The following is a 20,091-nucleotide window of genomic DNA, read 5'->3' as shown; positions in this document are numbered from 1 at the left end:
GCACCTTGCCGACTGTATCTAACAGGCATATCGGCTTGTACGCTGAAGAATCTCCGGGGGACTTACCTGGCTTCGGCTACAACACCAGCTTTTGTAACTTTCAGATGTAGGGGAAGTTACCATCGTCGATACACTTTTGCAACGTGGTGCTAGACATATCCGAGTTCGTTAGGATTGCTGTTTACAGAGCCACGTTAATAATATCGTCTGGTCCTGAGGCCTTCTTGGTTCTTAAAATTTTTGCCGCCACTTTCAGTTCCTTGTTGGTTACCCGAGCTTCTTCCTTGTAGTCATACTTAGAACCGTATGGACGGCAGGCCGTCGGTTCATGTTGTGGAAATAGCGCTTCTATGATGACTCTTATCCTCTCCGGGCACTTATCCGGTCCTCCTATCTTCGCCATGGCAACTCTATAGGCGTCGCCCCACCGATTTGAATTGGCGTTGCGGTAAAGTTCCTATAGGCTTTCTTACTGAGCTTGATTTTCTTGTTAAGTGCTGCTCTTGCCACCTTATACGCTGGTCTTAGAGCAGCTTTTTCAGAGACGTTGTGGGCTCTCTGCATTTTTCTCCGAGCTCGGTGGCAATATGCGCGTAGGTGGCCGAGTTGCACCAGAAGGTTGGGCGGCGACTGTACCTTGGTTTACCTTCTCTTGACATGGTTGCATCGCACGATCTTACTAATGCCGCTATCACTTCATCTGCACTGAAGTACAGGTGATTGCACTCATGCTTCAACGCTTCAACTGTTTTTTTATTTTTTATAATAAGTTTTAAAATGCTTAAAAAGCCTGGCCTGTAGTGAATTGGTATATTGGCACTGTGTGGGACTCACGACTCCCGTTCGTGCCTAACCACTAAAAACTCCTTACTCACCACTTCTTCACCACGGAATTCCATCAAGGAATTACTTCGGGGATAGGGCTCGCTGTACTTTCATCGCGCACCTCTTTCTTCTGCTCTATCTCGGAGCCTCACTTGGTTCATGAAATGGCTCGACATTTGAGCTTTGATTCAACTCTCGACACTTCTCTTGCTTCTTGTCTCCATCTATTATGTCGCTTTTTTAGCTCTCGTCTCCGTGAGCCGTTTAGATGTTGATTCCATGAGCCGTTTAGCTCCTGTTTCCGTGAGTCATTCAGCTCTTGGCTGTATCAGTCGGATTGTTGCCGACGGTGAACTCACATTACTACGACCGATAGCTCCCTGACGTAGGAATTTCTCCCAACACCGAGACCCACTTCCTGGAGCCATTTTGCTGCCAGCTTCATCGAGATCTACTCCAATTTTTCCGGCGGTGAACTACACTACTCTGACGGAGTTCCCCGACAGCAGAATTTCTCGGTACGGAAGTTTTTTTCGAGAGAGAGAGAGAGAGAGAGAGAGAGAGAGAGAGAGAGAGAGAGAGAGAGAGAGAGAGAGAGAGAGAGAGAGAGAGAGGTCACGATATAGGTTGATGGTCCTCGGCGGCGCATATACTCTACTGTGAATTCCCCAGTGATAGATTTCTACCGGATACCGATGCTCATTTCCGTGAGCCGTTTAGCTCACCGCTTTGCCCCGATCTAGTCCCCGGCGGTGGACCTAGCCTACTCAACGGGCCAGCCAGTAGGTGCTGAAGTTTGTCCCGCGACTCTGGGTGGAGCGTAGCTTCCGGTTCACTGGTGCCCCAACGACCCACTGCTATCTATTCGACGCGGTCTACTCAGTGTAATCACCGGCGGTGGGTCTAGCCTACTTACGAGCTACCCGGTAGGGTGTAGAGGTCGGTTCAGCGATTACCGTGAAGCCTGACGTCCGGTTGTCCACTGTTATACCAGGCATACCCCTTCGGTCTTTTTCGAACCTAGGGCATTCGAGGAATACGTGTTCCGGTGTCTCTTACACGTTCACACACTCCGGGCAAAGGAATGACGAAGTCTGTCCAAACCGATGCAGTTACTTCCGGAAGCATCCATGTCCGGACAAAAACTGCGTCAAATGGAAAAAATCTCTCCATGTTTCCTATGTACCCAAGCACACATTTGGGATAAGTCGGGGGGCCACCTTCCTTTCTTCGCGTTGTCCCACTCTTGCTGCCACTTAGCCAATGAGTCTGCTCGGACCAGTCTCCTTGCATTACGTGCATTTCTCCGCTGGTAGCATTCCACATCCTCAGTCAGAGTGATGTAGATGGGAATCATCCCAGCAATTACCCATACCGCCTCCGAAGGTGTCATTCTGTATGCACTTGCGACACGAACAGCCATTAGGTGAAACGTGCCTGTCAACTTCGCTCGGTTCCGCTTTGAGTTCAGCGCAGCAGCCCAGGCCGGTACGCCATAGCTATTGAGAATGAGACATCCGCCAGGAGAAGTCTCGTACTGCCTCTTGCTCCTCCGTTATTCGGCATGATCATTGTCAATGCGTTAGTTGTCCTCACAGCCTTCTGACATACATAGTCGACACGGCTGTTGTAATTTAACCGATTGTTAACCATTACACCCAGGTACTTCAGCGCATGCATCGATGGGATTGATTGATCTCGACACGTTGAATTTTTTTACGGTAGCTGACTAACACTACATCCGTCTTGTGGTAAGCCAACTGCAACTCGACGTCAGCCATCCAGGTCTTCACGATGCCTATTGTCTCTGCCGTCAACATCTTCACCTCCTCAAGGGTCCCGCCTGTTATCGTCAGGACAACATCATCTGCAAAGCCGACGATCTCAACTACCCGGGCAGTTCCAATGTTAACACTCCGTTGTACACTATATTCCAGAGCGTTGGGTCGAGTATGGAGCCTTGAGGTACTCCCGCCGTGACCCTAATCGACCTTTGCCCCATGTTCCTTTCGTAGACCAGTACTCGGTTCTGGAAGTAACTTTTCAGAACCTTGCACAGATAGTCCCTAACTCGCTTTCTGTGCATCGCTACAGCAATCGCCCTCCAGTTAGCACTGTTGAATGCGTTCTTCACTTCTATCATTACCACGGCGGCGCCGTAGGGTTTACCCCTTCCCTTTTGCTTCAATGCTTTCTCCGCGCTCATGATGACTGTGCGGATGGCGTCCACCGTCGATATCCCTTTCCGGAACTCAAGCTGCCTCTGCGATTGTCCGTCTTCACTTTCAGCGTAGGTCATCAGGATCGCAGTCTTCAGTGCCACGTTGGGGATACCATGCGGTCCGGAAGTTTTCTTCGCTTTCAGCCCTTTTGCCACTATAAAGAGCTCGTTGTTGGAAATTTGCATTTCCACCGTCTGCATCAACGTATGGTGTAGGTGGCCATGCGGTTGGGTCGTGCTTCGGGAAAAGGTCTTTCGCGATAATTTTCAGTTTGACGGCGCACATTTCGACTGGTGTCATTGGACCCTTGATCCTGGTCATAACGACATGATAAGCAGTGCCCCAAGGCTTGGCGTCTATTTCCCTGTACAGCTCCTTGTAGCAGGTGGGCTTGCTTAGCACTATCGTGCAGTTAAAAGCTGCCATGGCCGCCCGGAATGTTACCTTACACGCTTCTCTGACTGTTTCAGAGCTTGCTCTCTGAACGCGTCTTCAGGCTTTTATGCAGGCAGCCGGAGGATGCTTAGCCTTTTGTTCCACCATGTATGTATGTGTGTATGTGCTTCTGTGTGTGACCAAAAATCTCACTCACTTTTCTCTTAGATGCCTGAACCGATTTTCATAAACTTAGTCTTAAATGAAAGCTACAACATTCCTATCGGCTGCTATTAAATTTCTAATAAATCCAACTATTTTATAGCAAGGTTTAAAAAGCTTCAAAAGCCTGGCCTGTAGTGTATTGGCATTGTTTGGGACTCACGACTTACTATCGTATCTAACCACTAAAATACTGCTTACTCTTTCTTAGCACTTCTTCCCCACGGAACTACATCAAGGTGTTTCTTCGTGGGGAGCTGGCATTGTGCTTTCGTCGGACCTCTTTCTTTTGATTAGAAGTTTTCCGCAGCTATCTCGGAGCCTCACTTGATCCATGAAATACCTCGACCTCTGAGCCATTTAGCTTTCGACTTTTCTCTTGCTTTTCATCTCTCTCTATTACGTCGCCATTTAGCTCTCGTCTCAGAGAGCCGTTTAGCTGCAGATTTCATGACCCATTTAGCTCCTGTTTCCATGAGTCATTCAGCTCCCAACCTGATCACGATCTACTCGGGTAGTTCCCAACTGTGACTCACCATACTCCCAGTTCTACTTGGATATTATCGACCGGCGGCGGAATTTCTCTCGGTGCCGATGTCTGGTTTTGTATGTAAAATATGTGTTTGTGTGTGCGTCATTTAAACCCACAAAAGTTTCTCAGAGATGGCTGAACCGATTTGCACAAACCTAGTTTCAAACGAACAGTATAATGCTCCAAGGCATTCTGTTGTGCTATTTTTGAATATGTTGTTCACTTCAAATATTTCACTTCAAATATTTCTCAAACGTAAGCGGAATACGCTTACGTTTGAGAAATATTTGAAGTGAACTTAAAAAAATGGCGTGCATCTTTAAGAATTATGCATCTTTCTATTCACCTAATTTCAATTAATTAGTACAACCTTTGCTAAATCATCGCTTAGGACCACTCTAAAAATAGATTTTTTCCGTTGACACGTGTTGAAGTTGCTCACCCAATTTTCAAACTAGTGTCTCATTTTGATGGAAATTTAATTCAGGGCCCCAATTACCCATAAATTATATTTTCGAACATTTTTGACAATCCGACTTTTCTAAAAAAGTGAATCTATTATGCTTTGTCACGGTGCAGTCAAATCTGTTTCGTTATTTCTTTATCACTTTACAGAAATCTGAGCTATGTTTATGAGGCTGGTGAGCGAAACGAATCCACAATGCAACCATAGTCACAATGAGGCACACGCCGTTCTTGAACGATTGCCTTACTACGTTTGTGATGGAATCATGTAGGAACCTTCTACTAACGAAGAAAAATTTTTCATTCTAACCGTTCATCGTTCGGATTATTGCAAAGAACAGGGACTAATGACTCCCGAGTGTATTGCAGTCGGCAAAAAGGTACAAAGGCGAACCGCAACTGATTGTAGGTTTGTGAACACGAAGAACAGTCAAATACACAAACAGAAATGGATTTACCAAGTCGCATGAGAAGAAAGAGAAAAACGCCCGATTTGTAATGCCGAACAAGAGGAGACATGGTACAGAAACGGGCGAATGTAACAAGTTGTACAAATTGCATTTTTACGCATCATATGTCACTGCCGGTAATCGGTTTGTTTATGAGCTGTGAATTTGACGCTGGTCCAGGCGAACCAATAGAGAGCTATGAAACAACTTAACCGAGTTTTACGACCTCAGTGTAATGATTTGGAAATGCTGAAGCCCTGTGGGGTTTTATTCGTATTTCTTATGAATTGTATTATTATGTCAGAATGTTATACAATTTAACTATACAGATGTCGGATCTTTTATTTCTGAATAAGATGCTGTGCTGCATGTGATCCTTGGAATATGATAGCATTGTCAGAATGTCACATTATTTAAACATTAAAGAGTTAGTCTTTTAATTATTCCAAATTCTTCTTTAGATCGATAATTTTGTGCTTTCGTAGGTATATTCTCTAATATTTAACAGTGGTTTAGTATGTACATTTGTAATAAGTTTTATCCTTCCATAGGTTTTGTCCTTCAACTAAAAAGCAACCATTATACATAAAAGATTTCTTGTTGACTTTAGTATCCAAGTTTTAAAAAATTTTCAAGCTTTTCGAAAAAAGTTATGAAGTTTTGAATTAGGCATGCACGTGATTCCCATATAAATTTGCATTCGCGTTGGCGTACGTGTTTATATGGTTGGATTTTTATTCTCTGATTTATTTTTGGGCGGTGCGATGGAAAAAATTCCAACACCACGAAAATAAATGCCACCCTAATATACATTCCCCAATACATCTTTCTTGGGATCCAAAGAGTTTCATAAGTTGTCTAGGTGTTTAGGTCAAAGCAGATACGTCTGTGATCCGATAAGAACGGCTTTTCAGGCACATGTGCCACCTACTGACCTTAAATCCAGAACCTATACCCTGTCCAAACCCACATGCCTGAACGTCGTTGTGACCCCCCCCCCCCCCCTCATGATCCAGTTTCCTACGTGTATTCCATCCTGATATATAACATTGTATTTAGGTAGGACATGACAATAGGTAGCATTCTTAGAACAGCTTATCAAATTTTTAATCATTTTCTATTAATTGTTTCAGCTCGATATGACAGACTTCTATGACGATGATTATGACCTAGACACCGAGGATGACGATCAAGTGTCGGTGGAATCGTTCGCCGATGGCGACGATAGCGGAAACGGCGAATCATAACAGACCAACGGAGGTAGTGTTAGTTCTGTTTAGTTTACTAAACATTTGTAACCGATACATGGCGAATGCAGACAAGAGAATGCTAAAAAAATTATAAATATAAAAAGTTCATAAAGACGTAACGTGGAATGCTGTTAAATGGCACATGTTTTAATTCATGTTGGCGTGGTTGCATTTGAACCGACTATTCTTATTCAGCTTTGAGATAACGGAAATTCAGTATATCGTCATACCGACATGCTGAAGTTATTGTGTGCTACAGTTTGGAATCGGATACATATATTGTACGAATGCAGATACTTGAAGAAAATAAAAAAAACAGACGAGCGTTCATTAGGTGTTCTCTTCTTCCGACTTGCGTTTCTCTGTCTCCTTTTTTGCGTTCCAAAAGCAACGTAAGGTTTACTGTAAATAAACTAAAATAGAGATTGGGCGTAGAAACGGAATTCAACGATCCATTCATAGATAAGCACGCCAATTATATGTAATGTTAGTTTGAGTACGGTTTTGGTTTTCCAATAAATTTTGCGATTGATTACTGTGCAGTAGTCGGTGTAAATGAAGAAGTAGTGCTCACAAGAATAAATCCATACACACCAATAGTAAAAGTAGTAATAAAAGACGGAATATACAATAATTAATGAGGAAAGCTTTCATGCGCAACACGTTCACCGTAGCGTTATTTATGGCATCAACGCCCATCCATGTTGTGGAAAAGCGTCATTGTTGGATCCTTATGCTGTATTGTTTTGCTAAGTTAAAAAGTTGCTTTTTATTATCAATCATTTAGTTTTGTAACATATATTTCCTTTCCGCAAACTGTCCCGAACTAATCTCCTAACATTTTTTGTTTGTCTTCATGATAAGTGCAGCGAAGTTTCGAAGCAATATAGTAATAGTTCACCCATGGAAATATTTAGAACAGTGTCTGACATTACAATACAAAAAATTTCAACAAATAAGCCCAGCTAATTATCTCAATCTCTTCTCTTATAGTGAGTAGTACTAAGATAAGATCGCGTGAAGCCAAGTTAAAGAAAATATGTTCAAGCGGTACTTCAACTTTTCGTCACATTTTTTTTAATTATTTTATGTAAACTTTGTAGCGTAGACCTATTGATTTTACATAAACAGAAAATACAAGGAATTTATTTTATTTTTACATACAAACTCTTGCTTCTTTCACTTTCATATGATCCGAAAAGTCCCTCTGAAACTTTGAAATGAAATTTTTAATTTGTATTACTCATTCTCACGAAATGTATTTGTTAGTTTATCGCACATTTCTCTTTTACGCTGTTTTTCTGTACTCTCACATTTTTATTTACACCTTCAATACAGTGAAGACACGATTTTATCAGCCCCGATTTTAGCTACCCCTGATTTGATCAGCTTTTTGACCCGATTTTATCAGCTTAATATGAAAATTGATGGTAGTTTGATGGGCTCTAGCAGACGTACCAAATTAAATTCGAGCAAAATCTTTCTTGAGTATATTTTTCTTATCTTAAAGATTCGAAATAAACAATTTTTTTTCTGAAATTTTTGCACTGTCATGCCCCCTTAAGGGAAGTTTAAGGGGTTATATACAAAGTTGGAACTCAAAAAATCGAAAAAAAATTATTGAATGTTCTGAAAGTACATACTTTTAAAAATATCTGTAAAGTTTCATCCTCATCGGAGCATTAGGTTTTAAATTAATGCCGTTTGCAGCGCGCTGGTTCTTCCACACATGAAGTTAATACAAAACTTTAAACGCAATTATCTCGGAATGAAGTTTTTTGAAAAGTACCGTTGCGGTGAACGTGATATCTCGAAAACTAATCGGATTTTCACAAGCATTTGTTTAATTTGTTTGTATTTACATTTTCGTGTACTTGAATTTTGGATTCTTTGCAATGAAATTTTGTTTAAAATTTCGAACACCGGAAAAATTAATTTTTTGGTTTTTTGTAAGCAAAAATTTTTTTTTATTGGGAAACCGATCCGTTCAAGTGCACCACATTTCATTTTTCTTCAATAATCTTTTTCCAGTTGTTGGATTTCAGTTGAACGGTTCACCTTGGAGAGCATTCACCGCAAACCTCTGCCAAAAACACGTTCCGGGGGATGGTCAATCACTCCGACAACATTGAATATTTTTGCCTTTCTCAATAGAAAGCTATTGCAATTGCTCTGAAAACCGTCTTTTTAACGGAGGACCGAGTGACATATACCATTCGATTCAGTTCGTCGAGTTCGGCAAATGTCTGTGCGTAGGTATGTATGTGTGTATGTATGTATGTGTGTATATATATGTATGTGCGTCTGTGTGTGTATGTGAAGAAAATGTAACTAATTTTTCTCAGAGATGGCGGAACCGATTTTGACAAAATTAGTCTCAAATGAAGGTACAACGCTCCCATAGGCTGCAATTGAATTTCTAATGTGTCCGACTTCGGGTTCCGGAATTACAGGGTGATGAGTACGATCACGCAGAAAATGTCGATTTTAATAAATCCTGCAATGAATATATAAAGGTGAAAATTTTTCCAAAATGTAACCATAACTTCTTCGATTTGTAGTATTAGGTCACTAACAGCCATTCAAAGTCTCTTTGGCCACATTGGCCACCATCATCGGTTCCGGAAGCCCGGGCGGAATTATCTAAATTCAGAATAACAGTCACATCGGTTTCTCGGAGATGGCTAGACCGATTCAACCAAACTTAGTCTCAAATGAAAGGTGTTGCGCCCCCGTAAATGGCGAATAAATTTCATCCCGATTCGACTTTCGGTTCTGGAGTTACGGGTTGTGGCGTGCGATCACATAGCAAATTGCGATTCAAACCGATACTCCGATGAAAGCAAAAAAGGTAAAAACTTCGCTAAAATGTCTCTCAAACAACTTAAATTTGCAGTTCTAGGTCACCGACGGCCAACTAAACTTTCGTTGACTACATTTTTTTCCTTTTTTATTAAGGACTTATAGTGAGTCAATCTTTTTCCTTTTTTATATTGTAACGACATATAATTAGCAAGGGACTAAAAGGTGAAGTATTTTTAAAATATTAAGAGTCATAGTACTCAAGGAAGAGCAAGGATTTGAAGTAAGAAGGTTTAGAAGAGCGTGGAGTAGGGTCGATGAACAAGCTTAGAGTTTCCCGGCTACTTAACTCTTTGTCTTCTGCAATGCAGGAGTCAGGATCTTTTGGCATTAAATGCGAATCACCTGAGTCTGCGGCATGTCCGGACAAGCGTAAAGTCAATTGAATGCTTATGCTGTCGGCCTTGCTAATTATATGTCGTTACAATATATAAAAGTTGACTACATTGACCACCATAGACGTTCGCGGAAGTGCCCGGGAAAAGCAGCCATATTTCAAAATTAACGAACTCACATCAGTTTCCCGGAAATGGCTGGGCCGATTTTCACAAACTTAGTCCCAAATGATAACTATAATATCCCCACAGATGTCTATAAATTCGTGCGGATCGCTTATATGGTTCCGGAAATATATGTTGTTAGTTTTATTTACCCTTCATTCGTCACGTTCCAGAAATATAGACTAAACCGTCCTGTCACATATGAAATTCCCATATAAGCCGGAACTCAATTTTTTTTCATAAAACGTTTTGTGATTATGAAATTTTAATGGTATTTTCCCGTTTTTTTATTTGTTGTCTTGTATAAGTTAGGTTTGTTCAAATTTGTCAGCAATAGTTATGTTAATGCTGTGTTAATTGTTAAAAGAATTTTGTCAAATAGGTTAATTATTTCAATAAAACCCTAGAGGTCCGTTGAAAAATGAAATAAATAAATAAATAAATAAATAATCAGGCCAGTTTTCCATTATAGAGATCCAATTAACGTAATTTTTTTACGAAAAATGTTAAGTGGGACTGTTATGACGAGAAATCGGACAGAAACCGGAAAATTCTACGCAGTCCCACCACGATCTATGCAAACGATGTTGATTACTTTTTTTTACAAAAATTGTATATCGTGAGCTTTTTTTTTGTTTCTCGGGAGATTTTTTGCTTCATCAAAATCGGAAATAGAGTAAATTGCCAATTTTAACCCTATTTAAGAGGGTACCTCACAAATTCATTAATTATTCTGCCTACACTCGATGGAGTGCGTATAATTTGGCATCGACAACTTTGTTTCGTTCTTAAGAACCAATCTAAAATGACCTAAAAACGAAAGCTCGAATCGAGTGCCCCAATTGTCATCCTACCATTTGACCCAATGTGTTGAACAAAGATAGCAGACGCAGCACAAACTAGCGGCTTTAAATGGGTAGCGTAATAATATAAACATGGCAAAAATAGGCTCATTATCCTAGATGCATTCGTCATGTAATGCAAGCGACCATAATGATGAAGAGCTTTACAGGACTGTTCTCGCTGCTGTAATTAATATTACCACGGCCATCTTTTTTTTAATGAACCTTTCTTTTTACCCAATTTTTTTCAGAGCCCGACATCTAGCGTAATGTACTTCTTAACTAAACGCTACGTAATTATTTTTTTATTGTGCACTTTTTTGGGTTTTTTGTTAGTGGGACAAATATGCGTAGTATTTCAACAATGGGACAAACAGACTTGGTATTTTTTCACGGAGTCTTTGAACAAACTGTATGATTAGGATGTGTTTTCTGAAAATATACTTCAAAATGAACTGTTTGATGAAAAAAAGTGAAAATGACCAAAAAGTAACATGGGACAATTATGCGTAGAACGGCAGTATAGTTGTCATGTCGTGTATAATAAAAATGTAATATTTACATTTGGAGGCTTATAATGAATATAAATAACGCATAAATTTTCGTGTTCATGATTGAGAACGGCACAATTGCACCGCTAGGTGAATTAAAACAGGTTTTTTTTTAAATTCAACTGGTTTTTTCTATCTTCGATAGTGCTACCAACCAACCAATCTTTCGCTTTTTCAAATAAAAATTGCATAAAATGCTTTAAAAAATCACGAACTTAGCTCAATTTTTCGCCACAACGTTGTATATAATCCCTTAAGCTAAACAATCAGGAAAGGTTATGAGCCTATACAGTGACACAATCTCATATTCGTACACCTCTAGTGCATATGTTTAATATTGTTTCATAAATGTTTGCGCTATTTAATATGGGTATTGTTTTGTAAATGTGGTAGTAGAATCATCAAAACATTTAACATCAAACAAATTAACATAATGGTTAAAAAAGTAAACTAGCTGCCATTATGGGACGAAAACTAATTATTACTCACCAAAATGAAGCTAAATCACTTCATGGAATCTTTGAAATTGTTCAAAGGTTGCGTCCAACTTTTTAAAATGTCATTAAAAGCTTTGATGTGGCGAAACGTAGAGCAGATATTGCGAAAAACTTGAACTATGAACAATTTACGATGAGAGATAAACTATTTTTAATTTAGAATTAGAAAAAATTGGGAAAATCGAGTAATTAATGTTATATACATGATAAATAAATTGAATCATAGCATTTAAGTATAAGTCTGCTCTGGTACGGCTCGTAATGTATTGAGAACGGACAATTACAATGCCTGTGTTCTGAGCAAGAAGCTGTTCATCAATAAGAAGGACAAAGAATTGATTTTTTATTTACTAAACAACAGTGAAATATTTTATCGGAATATTTGAAAGATTGTAAACGTTGTCTACGAATCCAAATTCAACATCTTTGACTTAAATGGCTGTTGTCTCGAGTGGAGAAAATCGAACTCAGACCTGGACGTAAAAGCCTTATACCGGCAGCCAAGCGCAGAGACAGTGGACTTTTTTGTGTGGGGTATTATATGTCCACTAGATGTGCTAGAAATGTGGTGTTCATCGATGGAATGATGGATCAGAATGTGTATTTTAATATGAATATCTTAAAATAAATTTTAAAGCAAAACTTCCATAAAATGGTACTTTTACTAAGAAATGGTGGATATTGGAAATCCCATCAGGAGAAGAACCTAAAGCATAAGGCGCGCAAAAAACGTTTAGAGTAAATTTATAATTGTTTGATTCTCCACTGCGGACCCCGTTTATTAACTGATTAGAAAAATAAATAGGAGTATTTGGATAAAAAGTGCGAAACTATCCGGATTATAATGAGAATGAGCTTAGAAACTACTATTTAGAAGAATGGGATAAATTTAAGTTGAATACACACAAAAACTAGTGGTCAGCATTCCAACACGATTGAAAACTGTAATTACAAACTAAAGCTACCACATTGAATATTTATTATTGAAATTTCAATTGATTTTTGAAAAAAAATATGTGTGCTGTACGAATATGAGATTGCGTGTAAATTTGACTATCATTAGAATTATGATAATTTTTTGAAAAAATGAGCATTTGTAGTGCAAAGATAATTATTGTATCTTCCCTATGCTGTCTAATAAACTACTTCTACATATATACAATGTCTCGTAAACTTAATGTTAACTTGTAAAATGCATATAAGCATTCCGCATAGCGGTGTTCGAAAATGAGATTGTGTCACTAGGGACTTAAGAAGAATATTTTAAGGGCTTCGGTTTCTTGAAAAGAAAGAAAAATATATGTCCCGATTTTATAAATGTCCCGGTTTTATCAGCCTAAAATTCACCAAGGGGCTGATAAAAACGGGTCTTTACTGCATTAGTTTCGGTATCCTGCATATTTCTTATTTTATTTTCTTTTCTTTTTGGAGCATGGAAAAGCCCGCTGGAGTTGTGTTTCAAACTTTTTCTCCGGCAGGTATAAAACCTCATCATATTTTGCATCAACAGATTAGCCAGATTCAGCCTTTATTTCAGGAGCGTTGAATGCGTTGCGTTGCGTTGAATAGCGTGGAGCGAACTAAGCCACAATAAAGTGCTTTTATGTATCGTATATCGACAAATTCATTAGCGACTCGGAAAATAAATCCTAAGAGCTTGGATTCTTTGGAAATAGTGTATTCTATGTGTTCCTTAAATTTCAGTTTGAAATCCAGCAGAGCAGAGGATCGTATCACCTGAGAATAAAAAACTCCTTGGTACAGTCATTTTACGCCAAGACTGGAACGTGAGGAGCCAATTGAGAAAAGAGCCGCTAAATTCTCGTCTTTCTAGTTTGGAAATTGTTATCTGGTGGTTGATTTTGTCGAAAGCTGTGGAGAAGCTAAATCTTGCATGCAATGAATTGATGATGAAAGATGTGGAGGATATGAAGTTAGTAGAGGTTTTGTTTATATATTTATTTCGTCAATGAGATGAGACTACCAAAATGATTTAACAATGTTTACTTGCCAAATAACGAACCAGAATATAAAATAACTTACCAAATAACGAATCAGAATACCAAATAACGAACAAGCTAAAAAAAGTTTTGGGATCGGTTTCGAGTTTTCAACCGATCTCAACATTTTTTTAGCTTGTTCGTAATTTAACTGCCGTTCCCTTGAATTCCTTTTTTTCGTCAAAATTTTCATATTAGTGTTATGATTTTTTTAATATTTTTTTTCAAATGAAAATAGTGTTTTTTTAGAAAAATCGTCCCCGTTTTCAAAAAGAAGATATTTTTTGAATGAATCGTTTAAGGACATCACACAGAAATTTGGCTTGGGGAGGGGGGGGGGGTCTGTTTGACAAAAATCGTTGATTTTTCGAAAATGCTTCAAGATAATGTAAATTTGATAAAATATTGAAAGTTCAGAAACAAAAATAGTTCATCAGTTAGTATTCCATTCTATAAATGAGAAAAAATAATAAAAAATACCTTTCATATCTTCATAGATAACTTTCTCTTATAAAATGCTAAAAAATCAAAGAATATACACTTTTAAAATGGATATATGTACGACAACTTTTCTTACGGTTACATAATTTCAAAACCATCAACTTCGAAGGTTGGTTGTCAAATGGTGTGCATACAAACTGCAGGTTACTGGGCTTTGGAACAGTAACCAGTCATACACAATTGTGATCACAAATGAGGTGAAGATATTCTTGCTCCCAGCGATATCACACTCACATGTAGTTTTCCTTACAGGACATTCCATGTGAAGATTCTCTCTCAAGAGGAGTGGTTGGCTGGCTATATGGAAAGACAACAACAAACGCAAGTGGTCTGTTACACTGACGGTTCTCTGATGGAGGGACGTGCTGGTGCTGGTGTCTACTGTCGTGAAATGAGATTGGAACAATCTCACTCATTAGGTAGATACTGTACTGTATTCCAAGCTAAAATTCTTTGCGATTATGTGCGGGGTACAATCGGCCCTTCAACTGAGTTTGTCCGGCAGAGTTATAAACTTCTGCTCCGATAGTCAGGCTGCAATTAAGGCCCTTATCTCAGACAAATCACGGTCCAAGCTAGTGATCGCGTGCCGAACCCAAATCGAAGAACTAAGCATTGTCAACACTATCTACCTTGTCTGGATGCCCGGATATTGCGGTATTACTGGAAACGAATGGGCTGACCAATTGGCCAGGGCAGGTTCAGCGATCGACTTCGTTGGTCCTTGAGCCCACGCTGCCAATTTCGACAAGTTGGATAAGGGAAAAAATACGATCCTGGGCTTCGTCCGAGCACCGCAATTATTGGAGAAATCTACAAACGTGTCGCCAAACAAATAGGGTTGTGGTACCGGTAATACCGGTACCGAAAATCCCGGGAATACCGACCCATTTTTGGAACCGTAATACCGGTACTGAACAAAAGCCAGTACCGGTATTTTCGGTACCATACAATTTTTTATGAAAAATATGTGGACTCTCTAGGGGGACCTGTTTCAAAATATCGGTCTACAAGATGACCTTTAATTATATTAATTGTCTTCTAGATAAATCGTTGAGCTAACACCTTCGTAGGGAAATGAGGTGGGGCCACCGTCATAATAATTCTAGAAGTAAAACATTACTAGCCCCCGTTGTACTGAACGGTATGTTTAAATTCTTGTTTTATATTGTCGAAATTAAAATTTAACGATCTTGTTCTAAATTTCAAAATATTCACATCTAGCGTAAGAGACGTAAAAATTTGCTATTATTGTGTTTATTAGCGACATTCTGATTGGTTTTCATTATTCACTGGGTGGCGCGTAATAAGACTATGGTCTAAGCCATGTCTGTATTTGGTTTGATCTTAAACCATTATCTATAAAACGAACAGCGAGTTAGTAGCCAATAATTTTAGAGTTGGTGAACTGCTTCAAATGGGGCGATTTGTAATTATTGGTGATCGGAAAATTCTGGAAAACTCAATACTTTACGGAAAAGCAAGGAGCCTTGGTATGCATTAGAGAATAGTAGGCAAATGGCATAAAGATCGAAACCAATTTACAGAAAAGCAAGAGAGGAAATGCGAGCAACCTGCTCGGATTTACCTGCCATTCTCGCTTTGATTTACTGTTATTAATAGGGTTTCTTACATTTACCATCTGTTGAAGTCGACGAAAGTCGCACCGCTTAGCTGTTAGTGATATCAAAGTGGCCTAGATTTTAAAAGAAAAGAAAGTGCCGCATACGAAAAATATTCTGTGAAATGAGTCATACCATTCCGAAGCAATTAAAAACAATAAACATGTTTTTTTGATCAGCACAAATCAATCATCTGAGAATAAGGTCATCAGTTTGAGCATTCGATTTCACTTTGAAGCTGTTTTCGATTTTTTTTTAAATGTTCAAGTACCGGTACTTTACCGGTACTACCGGTACTGAGGGCTTCAGTACCGTAGTACCGGTTCTCACCAAAAAGGGTCGGTACTGCGAACCCTACAAACAAAGGCGTTTTTAGAACAACCGTGCCCAGTGATTTCGAAAAATCTCCTACATTTTTCGAAGCTCCACTGCGGCATGCTGACCAGGGCTTTAACCGGCCACTGCAAACTCAATTATCACATGGCAACTATTCAGCGCGAGTCTTTTTCATGTGATCTTTGTGCATCCGACCACGGAACCTCATATCTGATATGCAACTGTCCAGCGATTTCGAATTTTCGGAAGTCCTTATATGGACGAAACCTCCGTTTGGACGACTGAAACCAAGAGACATATTAAAGTTTCTTATCCAATGTGGTAAAGAGCTTCAGGCTTATTCGCAGACAAGTTGAACTACTTGTGAGTTTAACTTACCTGTTGTTTATTTTTGTTTTTGTGCTGTAACTTTTCCCACCCTTCCATTTCTTCTTCCCCACACCTCCTTGTCCTTTCCTTCCACTCAGGAAATGATGAAAACACACGGAAAGGCACAAACCCCGACTACATACGGGGAACGTGCCATTTAAGCCAATATATTCTGATTCCTGAAGGTAAAATGTGGTGATTACCTAGTATGCTGATAAGTTTATTCGAGTACATACAATTACAATTACAATTTTCATCATCTAGATAATTAAGGGCGATTAAATGGCGCGTTCCGCGGAAGCTTCGGGGGCAATTGAAGGGCGCGTTGGGCGACAAAATATGATGGCGACAAATCGCCCAAATCTTGCATTTAAGATAGCCATCTATTTGCCCGGCATTTGCTGGCAAATTGAGGGGCCTATTAAATCGAAAATAGGCCGAAAACCCGTGTTAGTTTCAAGAAAACGAAAATGATACTGTGTGAAGCGGCGATGGACAGCCATTCGTAAATTACATTACACGAAAATTGCCCTAAATTAACTCATCCTCTCCCTATGATACATTTTTTTATACCCCGTGGAGTATGTAACGTACGTATTTGTTTTTATAATTTCATTTTTTCAGTAAAAATATGGTACGTCACGTTCTAGCCTACTCCCCTTCCCAATACGTCATAAAATATAACATACATGGTATATATGGTAATACGCCACCTTCCTCTCAGGGGCCGTACACAAATGACGTAGCTTTTTTTCGGCGATTTTTGACCCTTCCCTCCCCCTACGTAGCATTTGGTCACAAAATTCTAACCTCCCCCTCGTAAATAACGTAGCATTTACCTACCCCCTCCCCCGGGAGATGAAAAAAAATTACATATGTTTTTCAATTATTTTAAATACCTACATATCCTTTCAAAATGTGTGACGACTTTTATCAACATTTTCATTATAACAGCAAATTGCGTGTAAAATAAGCCCATTTCATGACAAATATAGTGTTGATAGTTTTGTTTTGAATTTTATAAGTCAAAGGGAGCATGAAGAGAAATTCTCTCAGTTCACAATCGTGCAGCCGCCAATGATTGTAAGAAGCATACGTTCATCTAAATTACTAAATTTTGTTTGGTTGAATCCGAAGTGAAAATTTAATTCAGCTTTCAAACTAAGTCTACTAATTAGCAACATTAGCTAACTAATGTAGCAAGTTAAATCCGCATACAAAATCTTTTTGTATTTTCGCGAACTTGCAATTCCGCGAATCGTAAAATTTACCTCATGAAAAACCGCATCAAAAGTAACTTGTTTGAATTTAAATTTATTTCTCTTGGGAATGGATGATCATTAAATTGTTTTCTCTAAACAATGGGTTTTAAACTTAATGCTACGTCGCACAACTTCTGACCCTACCCTCCCCCTCGTCACACTTCGTCACAAATTTGGTATACCCTCCCTACCCCCCAAAATGCTACTTCTTTTATGCATGGCCCCTCACCGCATTACGTAATTTATGAAAGGTCCTTACACGAGCAATATGTTCAAATTAAGCATTCATTTTTGCTTTGCTAGCATCCAATTTTATAAATTTGAATTAATATTTAAAATCATTTTTAACTTCAACGAAATTATAAATTAAATTTCACCCAGTTTGAAAAGTTTTAATCATGAAAGTAGAATCCAACAGAGCAGTCATCAAGTGGCAAATTGTGTGTTGATGGTAGTGTAGTTTACCTTACGTGATACTACCAAGATCGTTCGGATATATAATAATTGCTTGGAATTGAAAGCAGGGGTGTCTTGTTTAATATCCGTCCTCAGGTACTACCTATCACTGAGGCAAAGCCACACATAATTCAAATGAATGGCTGCATTTGACGTTTAGTTTTTTTTGCATTCGCGATTCCCCTCCCAAGTGTAAATCAGCGATCTAAAAATAGCGCAATTCTTTAAGAAGCTAAGCTTAATTTTACTCCTAGTTCAACTACCACCAGACTATATTTAACGATTGCGATTAAAAACCAGCGTGTTCACCCTGTTGGCCAGATTCTAATTATTGTACAATAATGACTGAACATGAAATGTACACAGTCCTCTGAGCGATTATGGTTAAAGTAGCAGTGAAGAGATGAAGCATCCGTGGTTTTTGCTCAAGAACTATAACTTTAATAAATTAGAAATTCTTCAACAAAATTGGTTAAAAGGTTGAAACATGAACTTTTTTTAACAAATTATATTGCATACTAATACTCTTACATATTAAAACTTCACTTCAGAAATCCTGCTCAGGTAAATCCTGTCGTGTTCTTTTTAATTAGTATTCTAACTTGAATGTTGCAGCTTCCATTCTTTCCTTTGAAATGTGAAAAACAGGAAGGGAAAAAACTCGGTTTTAATCTGGCTAATATAAGCATTCCGATTTTTTTTGCTCTCTTACTCTATCTTGTTAACAATGGCTTGTTCTTCCGTATAGCATCTGAAAAATAGGATATAACCCGAAGCACCAGTCCGGAGTGTGCAGTACCGGCAGTCGCCTACGAGCAAGGAAATGGACAAAGTGGAAGCAGAAGCACACACATTTCAAGCACCATTACCATTCGGCTTCTCCAACCCCATGAACGAGCGGAAACGGTTTATACGACACAGAATGAAGAGAAAACCCCTCTTCATAAGCATAATAATTGCCCATCCCCGTGCTATTCAGTTTCTGTTACTCCCCCGCAGTCATGTAGCAAAAATTCAAAACATTCAACGTCCTCATCATGTGCTCAACTTGGTTCGTACAAAACGTGATTGTGTTGAAGTTAGTTATTTGAGAGCAGAACCACCATACAAGGAAGAACCGTCAACCCTTCTTCTGGCCAGCCTCCAATGGTCCTAGGTAACCGCCCTCTGATGCAAAACCATCCAGCCACGACATGGCAGACCTCTTAAAATGTCATTGAAAGCCATAATGAGGAAAGACGATATGCCACACATAACTGGAGGAGATTTTTCGCATAATAGATTTTATGAGCATTGTTTCACCACTCAATTACGCTGCAACGGGGATCCTGGTGAGGGAAAGGACGAAAAGACAATGGCAATTCGATACGACCTCCATTCCAATTCCCACAGGAGCACAGTTCTGCTGGAAAAAAGGTATGCAGAGCAACCCGTAAAAAGGGTAATCTGGAAGCGTAAACGCAAACAGAAAACGACCCCATTCAAGCTTATTGGTTGATTGGGTTGTTATCCTTAGTGGGTACATGTTCCGAGCCAGGACCTTCTCAACCTTTCCATGCGAGAATGGAAAGGTGAACCAATGCAACGACGCATTTGTCGGAAGTCTTTTCGAAACAATCATTATATGTATGACGATCCAGACAGATAGGGTTTGATCAGCATTTACGATACTCTACAAAATATTAGACCCCGAACAGTGCGATGGAGTTTTTCATTGTTTTAAAAGAAAATACATACTGTGCTATATGTCTCCTTAGTAGAGAAAAAAATTGGTAAAAACTATTTTTTTTCACTGAGGAGAAAAAATTTTTATACCACATTTGCGCGTAAAGGGCACAAAACCTATAACTAAAATAGTTATAGAATTTTCGTTTCATCAGAATCCGACACTAACTTAGCTACAGTTTTAAACTGGCACAGAATTAAGCCCTTACCTCAACAAAAAATATTAGA

At 39.0% G+C, this 20,091-nt stretch overlaps 1 protein-coding gene across 2 annotated transcripts in view; it reads left to right on the top strand.

Moving 5' to 3' along the window:
* LOC131682595 (ubiquitin-conjugating enzyme E2 R2) overlaps positions 1–7,507 on the top strand; it is a 45,893-nt gene extending 38,386 nt beyond the window's left edge. For both annotated transcript variants that reach the window (XM_058964201.1, XM_058964203.1), the window contains exon 6: positions 6,224–7,507. In XM_058964201.1, coding sequence (XP_058820184.1) covers positions 6,224–6,337 — 114 coding nt within the window. In that variant the 3' untranslated portion in view covers positions 6,338–7,507. The remainder of the gene's footprint in view (positions 1–6,223) is intronic.
* The last annotated feature ends 12,584 nt before the right edge of the window (positions 7,508–20,091 follow it).

Source organism: Topomyia yanbarensis, chromosome 2 (genome assembly GCF_030247195.1).
Source record: "Topomyia yanbarensis strain Yona2022 chromosome 2, ASM3024719v1, whole genome shotgun sequence".
NCBI lineage: Eukaryota > Metazoa > Arthropoda > Insecta > Diptera > Culicidae > Topomyia > Topomyia yanbarensis.
This window is presented reverse-complemented; position numbering and strand designations above follow the sequence as displayed.